Source organism: Aphelocoma coerulescens, chromosome 4A (assembly GCF_041296385.1).
Source record: "Aphelocoma coerulescens isolate FSJ_1873_10779 chromosome 4A, UR_Acoe_1.0, whole genome shotgun sequence".
Classification (NCBI taxonomy): Eukaryota; Metazoa; Chordata; class Aves; order Passeriformes; family Corvidae; genus Aphelocoma; species Aphelocoma coerulescens.
In genome coordinates this window covers 14,736,504-14,748,904 of record NC_091018.1, presented here as the reverse complement: position 1 = coordinate 14,748,904, position 12,401 = coordinate 14,736,504, and the positions used below count along the sequence as shown (strand labels likewise).

Genomic DNA, 12,401 nt, shown 5'->3' with positions numbered 1-12,401 from the left:
GTCAGTTGAGGAAAGCAGCATTTTATGTTCTTGTCCCGGATGACCTTGCTCCAAGGACAAACCAGAGCTTGATGAAATGAAGCTGCAGATGGCTAGTCTCAACTCTGTAATAATGAAATGACACAAGAAAAAAATGAGACATCTACAGTTTGTAAATACAATCTGAATGGAAGGGGAGAAAAGGGATTTTTTAAGGGGAGATTGAGTTGACTTGGTTACAACAGTTCAGCTTTGGGTGTTTTAATAATAATTTCCATTTAAAAACATAATGGAATTGCTCCTTGTTCCCCATTCTCAAGGTCACCTTAATACATTCTTCTTTTTTAACATGTCAGTATCTTGGTTTTAAAAATTTGTTCACGAGGACTACCTAGTCACAGCCTTCTTTGTATCCATTATTTTAGCATATTATTGATCACTGCATGTTGTTTTGTAAGTCATGGTGGTGATTTTTGACACCTAATTGGACAGAAAAAACCCGTTTTAGGTGTTGGACTAGTTTAATCTGTTAGGAAAGAGTAAGGTTGTGAGAAGTTTAATACTGAAAAAGTGATGTGATACTTTGTGCCAGAGCATGCTTTGTGCACTTACATGAGAAATCAGGAGTAAATATGTTGGGTTTTGCATGTGGGGAGGCTTTCATGCAAAGGGCTCTCAGAAGCTGTTAGCCAGCTACTGCTGGAAGTGAACAAGACTTGGGCATCTGCCTCTGTGAATTGATCCTTTGCATGAAAAGGAAAAAGAAATTAATGGAAATGTTAACATAGAGAAAGCAGGGGATTTTCAAAATCTCAGCGATCCAGACCACCTCACTGGAGTTCAGAGAGCTTTTCAGAAATGGGCAGGTAGAGAACTGATTTATCCCATTAGCTTGAGATTTTCTGACTTTCACTTTGTTATTGTGAAATCTTCACTATTTCTTTTATCAGATCTCTTCTGCTCTCCCTAGTACATAAATTCACCAGCCGATCATTGCATTTCCCTGTAGCAGCTTCTGCTGGGTGTTGAGCTAACTTGACTCCTTTGGAATCTCATCGACACCTCTGAGAGCATGACTTGACATAACACAAGGATTGCTTGAGTCAAGCCACTTTATAGATACGAGATGTTGTAGTTTGTCATCACAGCTAGCACAACCTTGTAGAGACAGGCAGAAGGACTACCAGCCAAAACTTGGTGAGAGAAATACAGTTTTAGATTACCTCATTCAATTTATAGGCAAGCTGCCCTCCATGGGAACAAGAGCATGGTGTCAAGGGTTGGAGAATCACGGCAGCTGTACAACCCAAATATAAATACTTTGTTCTGTGCAGAGAATTCAATTTTGTATCCTGACCATATGTCATGCAGAGAGGTACAAAACACCCATCCCTGCATCTTTGGGTGTATACACAGAAAAACAGTAACAGACACAGTTTCTGTTAAAGAATGGTGGGGAAGGATGAGTCTGACCCCAGAGTGCTGCTCTCAGACGGAAGAAAAGTATGTGAACACTGCAGGCACCTAGGTGCCACTGCCATCAGGGGCCTGCCAGAGACTCCGTGGGTCTCCAGTCTTCCAGGAAAGTTTGCCGTGCATTCGGGATGCTGGATCAAAGCTGTTCACCAGACTACCTTCACCATGGCCTGGGAGTTCATCTGGGCCAAAGGATCTATTTTCAAGGGAGCTGCTCTTGCTGGAATCTTGATCACACCTCTTTACAAGCAGGGAGATTGTGTCTGTCTGTTACACACCAACTCTTCCATTCCTCAAGCTGTTGGCTGCTCCCAAAGCTGTTTCCCATGTTCCTTATAACTACATTGGTGCTGCTAACAGCATCACAGCTTGATTTCCACATGCCTGCTAAAGGACGCATTTTCGTCTAAGAGAAAAATCACTATTGCAATAATTCACTCTGGATTTTCTGTCTTTCTGTTGCTCTGGTTGCTGTTGCTCTTTAACAACATGTTTTGATGGATGAAACCAGCTCTGAAAATATTGGTAGAGTCTTTGCACAAAAGCTTTATTTAATTAGATTAATTTTTTTTAAGAGGGGAAGTGGAGTCAGTTTCCATTGTACTAGAATTGTGGGTGCATTTTAAAAGCATTTTGAATACTTTGATGGGATTTTGTTTTGTTTTGAACAGCGTGAAGTATAAGAACAGCTATAGGGAAATGAGTGTTTCATCTGCTTTGCTTGAAGGCAGGAAGAAGATCCTGAAACAATTGCTAGCCAGGTGTGGTGATCTTGTTGCTGCTTCTATCAAGGAAGGAGGACTACCTTTCAAGGAAACTGTACAGGCTCATGCTGTATTAAAAGAAAGAAAAACTTGAAAGGATTTTTTTTTAGCAAAACCATATACCCACGGATCACTTACAGTCTTCAAACAAAGCCTTTTCCTGACTGACAGCCCCCAAGATAAGCTTAGAAACTTGAGTCTGGCAGTATTTCACATGCTTGTGTATCAAGTAAACGGGTGAAAGATGGGTAAAAAAAACCCAGATCCACTGCACAGTTTGTTTTATCAATGTTCATACATTGTGCTAAAGCAAACACGCAAACAAACAGAAAGCTTTGGAGCATTTCTGAAATGAAAGGCTGTTTTATCTTGAGGAACATCACTGAATTGTGAGCAGAATAGGGGAGGAAAAAAGGCAGAAGACTTCCAAAGAGCAGATGGGGAGTTTTGTCAAAGGCAAGAAGCACAGGTAACCCCTGACTTCTGTATGAAGCAAATGACAGTGGCATCTCACAGACATGACACTCTTGAGTGGGCTGACACGATCCTTCCAAACCTGACCCTGGATTTTGTTTGCTTTATTTGTTTGCATTGGTCACCACGTTCGTATCTAAGAGCATTGACAGCTGTGGAGGCCATGAACCTTCTTTGTAAAGGTGGCATCAAGGTTTCCTGTGGGGATGCACAAAATCACTGCACACCAGGAGTCTGTGTGTGGCTTCTCTGTAGTTCTAAGTCATGAAACTCTTCAAACCATGAAGTTGGGTGAGGCAGCTTTAATGCTATCGGTGTTTTAATTGCTTAGTGTGTAGTATTTTAGTGTGGTTGTGCCCAGAAGTCTCAGTCCTGGGCTTCAGAGCTAAGTGCTGCCCAAGCTTGAAGTCCCCACCAAGGAGATGCAGCGCAGCTCCTGGATGGGAGAGGATGCATCAGGAGGCAGGAAAACACAGGGGCATTCGTTTGAAACTAGTATTTGCATTTTCTCAGCAGAGTACAGAGCTCTCTGTAGGTAAAAGATGTTCTTAAAATACAGAACAAAACTTGGTTTGTGAAACTTCACCCCACCCCTGGGGGATAGCTGCCCCTGCCATGGGCATGGATCACCCACGAATCCCCAGTGCAGGAGCTGGGGCCTTGGAGCAGGTCAGGAGTGGCTCTTCTCATGTCCTGTAGTTTTCTGGTTGTTTCTTGTGTTTCTTATTTACTATGTTATATCATGGTAAATACTTCAAACTAAGTTACCTTTGGTTGCCAAAAAAACCCCAAACCTGGTGGAAAAAGCAGTTTGTCCCACTCTCAGAGCAAACATCCACCCTGGGTGCCCCATTTCCTTTGGCCTTCTGTTTTTATGCTGCAGCTCATCTCAATTGCCTTTCTGGTTTAAGCTCTGAAATCACTGGATTCAGCTGGATGCCCCATTGGAAGTGGAGGGAATATTTCTCAAATCAGCAGCATTGTTTGAAATTGAATAAACTTTTAAAATTCAGGTACTAGAAGTATTTTTAATTAGCCACTTTTCTGTTCCTCCACTACTGTTAATGCTTTTGGTTAGGAAGTGCAGCTCTTCCCCGACTCTGCAAATATCTGCTGAAATTTGCAGTGCTGCCTGCCTCTCTCTCAGTAACCTTGCTGTGACCTGGTTATCTGTTCAAACCACAAAGAATTCAGTCTCTAATTAGTCCATCTGTTAACTATTGAAATTCATGACTTAGTTTTATTGTCTGAGCCTTTAACATAATGCTGAATGGTCTCACCTGGCAGCTTATTTCTTATAAAGCAAATGTGCCTTTTTGAGAGCCATTTTGGTGCAGATAACTGTCTTTTCAGCATTGGACAAATGAGTCTGTCTAGCAGCCTGCAGTCCCCTTCCTGCCCTCACTGAAATAAATTGTACATCTCCAATAGCTCTGGGCTTAAGTCAATACAATTTAACATGTACAATTTCTTTGTTATATTCTTTGGAGTTACACTGTAAAAACAGATGGGAAGGTTTAATAATGATAAATGAGTTTAGTGTTTTCACGTAGTCCTAAAAAACAATGAATGCTCTTTATTAAAGATTAGAGGCTTTTTTACATACTTGCCAAAGAGTGATTACAGCTCTGGTTCAGATCCTCAGAAAGTCTTGCTTTTAAATTCTTTTTAGACTGTTTGTTAATGAGGATTCAGAGGAATTAGGGGCCATAAGTTTCCTCATTCTTGCTTAAGTGAACCCACAAAGTGATTACTGGGTATATAACTAAGTACTGAGGACTGAAGTTTATCAGCCATGTTCACAAAGAACAATTCGTCTCCACGCTTATTTGCTGCAGTGCATCTTATATGTAGTCAGACAATGGGTCTCGAGCTCATCAGTGGATTTTTGGAAGGATGTGGATTCATAAATGTACATGGTAGGGCTCACTGGGACTATTTGCACGCTTTCCATTAAGCAGTTGCCTGGATGGTTGTTGGACCAGACCTACACTCGCTGCAGCTGGGTGCAGTGACCTGCGGATTTGCCCATCATGCACCAGTCAGGCAGCTGTGGGGCACTGGTTTCACTGGGCTGTGCAATGGCCTTTACAGCTGCAGTCAGTGGCTGGACAGTGACACAAACACTACACATCCCTGCAAGCCTGGAGCCTGATTCTTTTCTCCCTGCTCTCAAAACTAGTGCATGAGATACTAAGTCAGAATGGTGTAGTTATCCCCAAGGCCTTTCTGAGTAGAAATTGCCCCACTGGGAAGCCCGGGAGCTCTGGACCTGCTGCGTGACACTTCGCCTGGCAACAGGCACACATGTTCTCAAACACACTCTCCAGTCCAGGTCTGTGTGGTGTGCCATTGAGTTAGGGATTCTGCCCATTTTAATATGAATTTGGGGAGGGAAAAATGGAAAAAACCCCTGATACCTACATGCAAGTGCCTTTTTTTTTTTTTTTTTTTTTTTTTTTTTTTTTTAGTCAAAGAGCCAGACCCTCCCATAGCCCTTGCACCCTCCAGTGTAACTGTGCAGCTCAGCCACTTGGCCCCTTGAGTGGCAACACCCGCTTCCAACATTTCCAGCTTTGGCATCAGAATCCTCCTCTCTTTGCTGTCTTCCTGGATTTATAATTTATAAATCCAAACTACTAAGGTTATGGCTGCTTTGGCTTGGTTTTACTGGGGGAAGGAAAGTGATTTTTCTTGGGAAGTGATGAAAAGGAAAAATGTTTAAAGTTCATTAACCTTTGGTACAGATTGCAGTGTCCTTTAGACTACACCAGAGCTATTCTTAGTCATGACGTGCGAGTGGTTATTTTTTATTGTACAGGAATACAGTAGTTCCCACTAGTGGTGAAAAGAGAGAACTTTTTCCTTTTCCTTTCTGTTTTTCTTTTTGTCTTAACCTAAATGTGAACTTGTAGAAGTCAGGATTTCAAATTCACTCCTTGGCTTCTCATCTATGCTATTTTGTCCTAATTTCCCCAAAAGCAAACTGCATATCTCTAGATTGTTTCTTTACTAGCTAATTAAGTGTTATACAACTTTGCTCTGAAAAACTCAGCGACCCATTCTGTGTATTTGCAAATGAACTTTGCTGATTGTCATTATTGCTATAGGGTGCCTGCAGAAAATCCCATATAATTAAGCATTTGTACCGCCACAGCACAAGAGCCGCAATTAGTAATGTGATTTACACTTCTTTACCATTAATAATATGGAAAAATCAACATTATTTTCTTGATGATGTTTAGGAGAAATTAGAATGAGGTGGACATGATTAGGAAAAGAGACTTTAATGTTATGACTTGTTAATGCAATAGCCCAGAGCAAGACATCAGAATGATTGTCCTTGCACTAAACTCCTTTGCTTCAGTAAGCACAGACCCTATACACGCCACAAGACAAGTTTGGAGGAAATTGGATAGATGGCAGGGATTTTGGTGGTATGAACATTTCAGCGTCTTTCATGTGCAGAGTACACAAACTGAATCTCTCCACTTTCAAATATTCCCCCAGAGGCAATCTGCATTATTCAAAGCTTAACTGTGGCTGCAGAATCCTGTCTGACATGAAAGCAGAGTGCCAGCTTTACATGAACTTTCATATTTACATCTGTAGTAAATCATATTTACTTTTTCCTTCCCTCCTCTTTTTCTGTGGGAGAGAGGGAGTAAAATGGGTAGGAGGGAATGGGGAGGAGGAGAGATGTCCAGCAGAATTGTAAGCAAAGCACCAGTAATAAAATCTAGTCTTATGAGACTGCCCATGAATAGGAATGATAATGAGAGCAGTGATGAGCTGCAGGTTTGTGTCTTTTAGTAAATTATCTAGCAGGCATTTACATTTCATCAATTGTGCTTTTGCATAATAGACCAAAGTGCTACAACAAAAGGAGGCACCATAAAAATGAGTAATTTCAGTGACCTTCTTGGTAATCCCTCTTAGAAAGAATGTCTTGGAAGGAGTTGGGTGATTCCTCATGGTGAAGCCTCTGTGGAAAGGTGCCCCAGGCTCGAGGAGCTTTCCTGGTGACAAATGCCTTCCCAGGCTTTCTTCTGGCCACTCTGAAACATGGCTCGTATCCTGTTTTCTCCATCTGAGCATGCTTCTAATTGTCAGATGTCAAAAGGCAACAACCATTTTCTGCTTGCTTATCTCCTGATAACATTGATTCTCAAACAAAGGATGTGGGCTTCCATTCTGAAAACAAAGGAAGCATGGCCCAGCTAAGGATGCTGGATATAATATACATACTTCTCCCTGCCAATAATAACAAAACATCATAAATAATGTAGAAGCTGGATGGGAAAATGGAGGACGGGGAATATGCTGGTGCTGCTGTTCCTGGGTCCAGCACTCACAGGATCTTGTCTTCAGCGAGGCCTTGACTTCTTCCCTCATTTTTCTCTTGTATTTCCCTGAATACCTGCCAGTTCCAAAGATGTTTAGAATTCAGTATTTTTAAAATTCTTTTTCCATTTTGGGTTGTGTCTTCACTGTGCTCTGGTGAATTATATTTTTCTCTCCTCTCCACCATACTCCTTCTTTGGAGGCAAGTCCTCCACTGAGGACTTAGAGCAAGGCTGGTTTGTGCCAGGCAGGAGCAGGGCCCACTGCATTTATTACTGATTCGTGCCCAGGCATGACCTGGCCCTACATTTTTGCATGTTCTTCTCTCCTTTTACAATGACCTCTTCTTGTTCATCCAGTCATGAAACCCACAAGAACCACTTCAATCGCAGGCCCACATCTTCCTTATCTCTCTGGGTCCCTGGTCTGATGGCACCTTTTCCACTCTTCTGCCTTTAGTTTGATCTTTTCCTGTAGGTTTTTCCTTTACATTCACATGCAAAATCCTACCCTGATGCAACTTTCCTTCTGTCCTTCAGTGTAACAGTTGGAGAAGTTGTGAGAAATGTGGTGCTTTACTCAGATCCCTTCTGCCAGCCAGGCAGCCCTGTGACTGCAGCAGTGGTAGTGAATTGGTCCCTGTGGCCTTGGGCTACTCACAAGGAATTTTGGATTAACCTTTTGCTTCTCTCACTTCTTCTTGTGCTGATCCTTAGAAATCAGAGCAGTCCCCTGCCTCTCACTGTCCTCACTGTAACACACAGGGCCATGTGAGTCCATGAGGTGTTTTGGCCTTGGGACAGCTGAAGACCGAAGAGAGGGCATCAGCAGAGAGGATAAGGGCTTCTGTTGTTACCTCCCTGATGAGATTAATTTTATTTTTTTCATCTTTCTTGGCAGGATCAAAATCCAGGAATTGTTGCCAGACTTCAGGAGCCAGGCTCCATCCCAAGCGGCGGCTCTGTGCCGGCACCAGCCACGGTCAACGGGTACACGATGAGGAACCATTTACTGAAGCAGCAGATAATGAAACGGCAGCTGATGCAGGTACGATGCCGAATGCCTCTGTGGGTTGCTGTGCTGTCCACCTCACTGGGAAGGACAGGACTAACTGGAATGAGGAAATCATCAGTCAGCAAACACTAAGGAGTGACCCTGGAATTGCTGGGCTGAGTCACACTAAGGCTGTGATGAGTCTAGGATGAGGCCAAGAGAGGCCAAGGCCAAGTGCTGCTCTGCCCCCTCATATGCAAGGGAAGGATTTGGTCACCTCCACATCCCTGACGTCATTTTTGGTCAGCCACAGAGCTGGGAGGGAGGATGCAGAGAAGGGAGCCTTGGAAAGTGAGTCAGCCCCAGAGAGAGGTTCTCCATGCTTGCCTTTCTCTCTGGTTCCCTGGGGATTTAGCAGAGCAGATGTTAGACTCCAGTTTGTCCAGGACTTGACTGGTCTCTCTAGCAACAGAAGCCCCTGTAGGAGGTTTGCTAGCCTGTGTGAGGAAGCTGGGTGGGGAAATCCCACTGATTAATTGGGTGAGGCAGCTCTGACCATGTGTCTCTGACTTTCTGAATGTGCTGCTGGATTTGGGTCAAGGAGGCTCATTTCTGTGGATGGGAAATGAGATGAGAAGTAGCTCAGTGAAACCCTCAATGAAGTCCTGTGCTGCTCCTTGATCAAACTTTTACAAACCCAGCTCTGCCTCCCTGCCATCACTTAGCTTCAACTTTTTCTGGGATACTCTAACACAGGGGGAGCCACCCCTCAGCTTCCACTATCCCCAGAGGGCTCCCCAGGTCATAGCTGCTGCCCACAGCAGGGATCTGAGTGCAGTGGTGGGTTCTGGGGCTAAATGGGGGGAGACTCAAATCAGGTCACCTGGAGTAGCCCGGCAATGCCTTGCTCAGGGCGCACCTGCTGTGGATCCCTGGCTCCCTGTGTTCTGGTTAAACGTGGCAACCAGCACACAAGGGGCTGGTGCACGTGGGCAGAGCCTCCAACTGCAGCACACTTCGCTCAGAAGCTGGTGAACACAGGAGTCTCCATGTTTGTCCAGCTTCCTTTTGGTTGCCTACACAGCATCTGCTGAAGGTTGCACTTCCCAGTGCTGGGCTGTCATCAGGACACATTTGCAAGAAGGGGAATGTGAACAATTAAGATTCAGTCTGAAATGAACTGTCTGGGCTGTGTCTCATCAGAGGAGGGGGGTAGAGGGTGTATGGGAGAGGTTGTTAATGATAGTGGCTACACTTCAGGTGTCTGCTGCTCTTTTGCTTGTCAAGAGACTGCAACTTGACTATTACTCCCCTTGTTTTCCAGGAAAAGCAGAGACAAAACATGCTGGGAGTAACATCTGAACAGAGGAGCTTGTTTGCGGCTCAGCAGATAAACCAGTTTCAAGGTAAGGAAGGAAATGGCATGCCGTAAAAATCCTTGAGGTGCCAGGGCCTGGTGTCTGGTTAAATAGAGACATTTAATGATTCTCTGCCCTCAGTTAAAAGCATTTAGCATTTTATCACATATCGTGAGATTCCCCTGTTCCCTTTTCCCTGGCTCCAGTATAACTGTTACAAAGAGCACCAAGGAGAAGGCCCCTTGACATGAAAGACAGAGCAGCAGTTTCTAAAGGCTCTGCCATGTTTCCAGAGTGAATCTGTGCTCACCAGCTAATGCGTCTCTTTGTCCACAGCTGTGCAGCAGCCCATTCCTGCTGACTGTAACCAGGTGATCCCAGCTCCTCCGCCCAACCACCGCATGCTGCCGTCAAACCCAGCCATGCTCCAGAGCACCTTGGGCTCTGGCATGGCCCCAGCCACCGCCAGCCAGAGCAGTGGGACAATGGTGATGATTCCACACAACCCTGGCAAGCAGCAGGGGATTTTTCCACCTAATTCTGACTTTAACATCCCGCTCCGGCCAAGCCAGAACTCATTGGGCATGAACTCGGGATGCCAAACTGTTCACAGCCACTCCACTGTGAGGCCGGGAATGCCGATGGGAGGCTTCAGCTCTGGCTCCTTAGCAAATCACTCTGCAACACAGCAACACTTGAGGCAGCCGAGCATGCCAAGAATCCCCAACGTCTACCCCAACTCATCTGCCCAGATGTGGACGCCGACTACTGTGCCAAGAATGCCAAATCAAAGCCAAATGGATACCAGCATGCAGCAGTTTTCCGGGAGCACGGTGTTCTCCAAGCAGAGCGTGAGGCCGAGCACACCGGGACAGGCGTTCTCCCAGCAGGCTGTGGTGCCGCCGAATCAGATCGCTCCTGGCGTCCAGGTCAGGCAGATGCAGAAACTGAGCATGGGACAGTCTGGCCAGGGCTTGAGCTCAATGAGTAATCAGAACTTGAGACACAATTTAACCAGGGCACCATTGCCAGCTATGAATGTTATGAAATCGGTGCCCCAAGGAGTGTCCAGTTTTAACCACCTCAATCCTGCCCCGGGCCTCGGCCCACCAAGCTACCCTTCCACTGGCCAGCCCGACGCCTTCAGCAGGATGAGCGCCGCCGCCGAGCTGCCCCAGTATGACTTTGTGTCCCAGCACAGCAATTCCATCATGCCTGCCAACTGCAGCGACACTGACTTCCTTGACTCCCTCATGAAGAACAGCAGCAGCAACGATGAAGAGTGGTTGAACAATCTGACAATGATAGATGACATTTTGGGACAGCACGCTCAAAGCTCTGGACACGTTTAGCTCAGAGAGAAGCAGCCTCATTGTAAATAACACACGTATGGCTCTGAACAGAACAGACAACCCGTGAAAGCCGCTGCCTCGTTTAATACAGAGGGAATAGACTCAGCCAATTCTTTGCCTGCATCAAAGTTTAATATTGGCAGTTTTTCAGATGACTGTATATATTTGAATATTTTGTAAATTATGTTTTCCTAAACCTTAAATGTAGAAGTATTTATACTTCTTTGCTGGACTCTTTGTAAATAAATCTATAGCATAACTTTTGGTTTTATTATAGGGATTTCATTATACCTTGTTATAAATATGCAAATAATATTGTTAGTTTCAGTAATACTGTGTATTACAGCATAAAATACTTTATGTTTTTGACATAACTTAACACATGATCTAGGGGTGTCATTGCGACCAGACTAAGCAGAAATCAAACATGGCATCTGTTCTCCCATATCAAGAGGAAAGATTGAGAAGTTGCATTAAAAAAAAAACCCAAAATCCCCAAGAGGAGCTGCTGATTCCCTTGTCGCTCAGTCTTGCAGACCAAACGTGGTATGTAGGCCCCATTCAGGCCCCCAGTGCATTCAGGGATCTGCTTGCAGAGATCCATTTGCCAGATCCCGGGCGTGTTCTCAGCTTGATACACTCCAGGAGGTCGCTGTGACACTGACAACGCGCCGGCGCTGTCCTGCAGGGAGTGTGTGCTCGTGACCTTCCAGCTGCTGATGGGTGTGTGCCTGGGGGTCGCAGGCTCGGCATGGCACGGCCCATGGTGGCGACACTTGACAGGAGGTGCTGGGCAGGCACTGCCCAGCTCCAGCCACTGAACCCTTCAGCAAAAAGGTAGCTCTGGTTTGTGCACCTCTGCCATGTATATTTGTAGTGTACAGGTGATTTGTTCCTGGTTTTAAGGCTTTTCATAATTTCTGTTTTAATGTAAGACTTTTTTCAGGGGAAAAGTCTATAAACATTAATAGTTAATTTTTGATGTTTTTCTGTCAGCTACTATTGTCCTCTGATATTTAAGAGTCTGTTTATAAAAGATTCACTGTACTGTAAACTTCTTAAAATGTTCATACTTTGTGTAATCATATTTTAATAGTCACGTCATACTTCGCAATACATTTGTAATATAACGTCAGCTTCAAGCACAGAATGTTTTTTCTTCATACCATAATAAACTGCCAGGGGAAAATTGTGTATCTTTATGTGCTCATTTTTCAGCTACAGTGTTTCGTACCTGCAGATATTTGAATTAATTTGATTTGTCCAGGATGCTACAACGTCAATCTAATAACATGTACAAATGCATGTGTGTTGTTGGTAGAAGCAGTGGGCCGAACAGAGGATTTAAGCAGGCTTTAATTTTATTTTAAGGTGGGATTGCTGAGGCACTCTGTCCTTTTCGAGTGTAATTATAGGTGAATGTGAAATTAATCTCTGTAGGGTTTTTTTTTACATAGTACCATGTTTCTTTAAGTGACAGTTCTTGTGTGTAAATGCCAAGCGTGAGGCAGTGAGGAGGGGACCTTGCTCATTCTGCGATGCCTGCAAGGGCAGTGGTGGGTACAGAATGTCACTCCTTCAACACAGAAATTGTCTTACGGGAGAGCTGGTGCCTGTCCTGGGGGAGGCCAGGCTGAGAGGAGGGATAGGAAAGAACAGGA

General features: G+C 44.5%; 1 protein-coding gene across 7 annotated transcripts in view; it reads left to right on the top strand.

Moving 5' to 3' along the window:
• MAMLD1 (mastermind like domain containing 1) overlaps window positions 1–11,936 on the top strand; it is a 253,349-nt gene extending 241,413 nt beyond the window's left edge. For all 7 annotated transcript variants that reach the window (XM_069015444.1, XM_069015445.1, XM_069015446.1 and 4 more), the window contains 3 exons: window positions 7,938–8,084; window positions 9,355–9,436; window positions 9,725–11,936. In XM_069015444.1, the coding sequence (XP_068871545.1) occupies window positions 7,938–8,084; window positions 9,355–9,436; window positions 9,725–10,740 (1,245 nt within the window). In that variant the 3' untranslated portion in view covers window positions 10,741–11,936. The remainder of the gene's footprint in view (window positions 1–7,937; window positions 8,085–9,354; window positions 9,437–9,724) is intronic.
• Window positions 11,937–12,401: the final 465 nt, after the last annotated feature.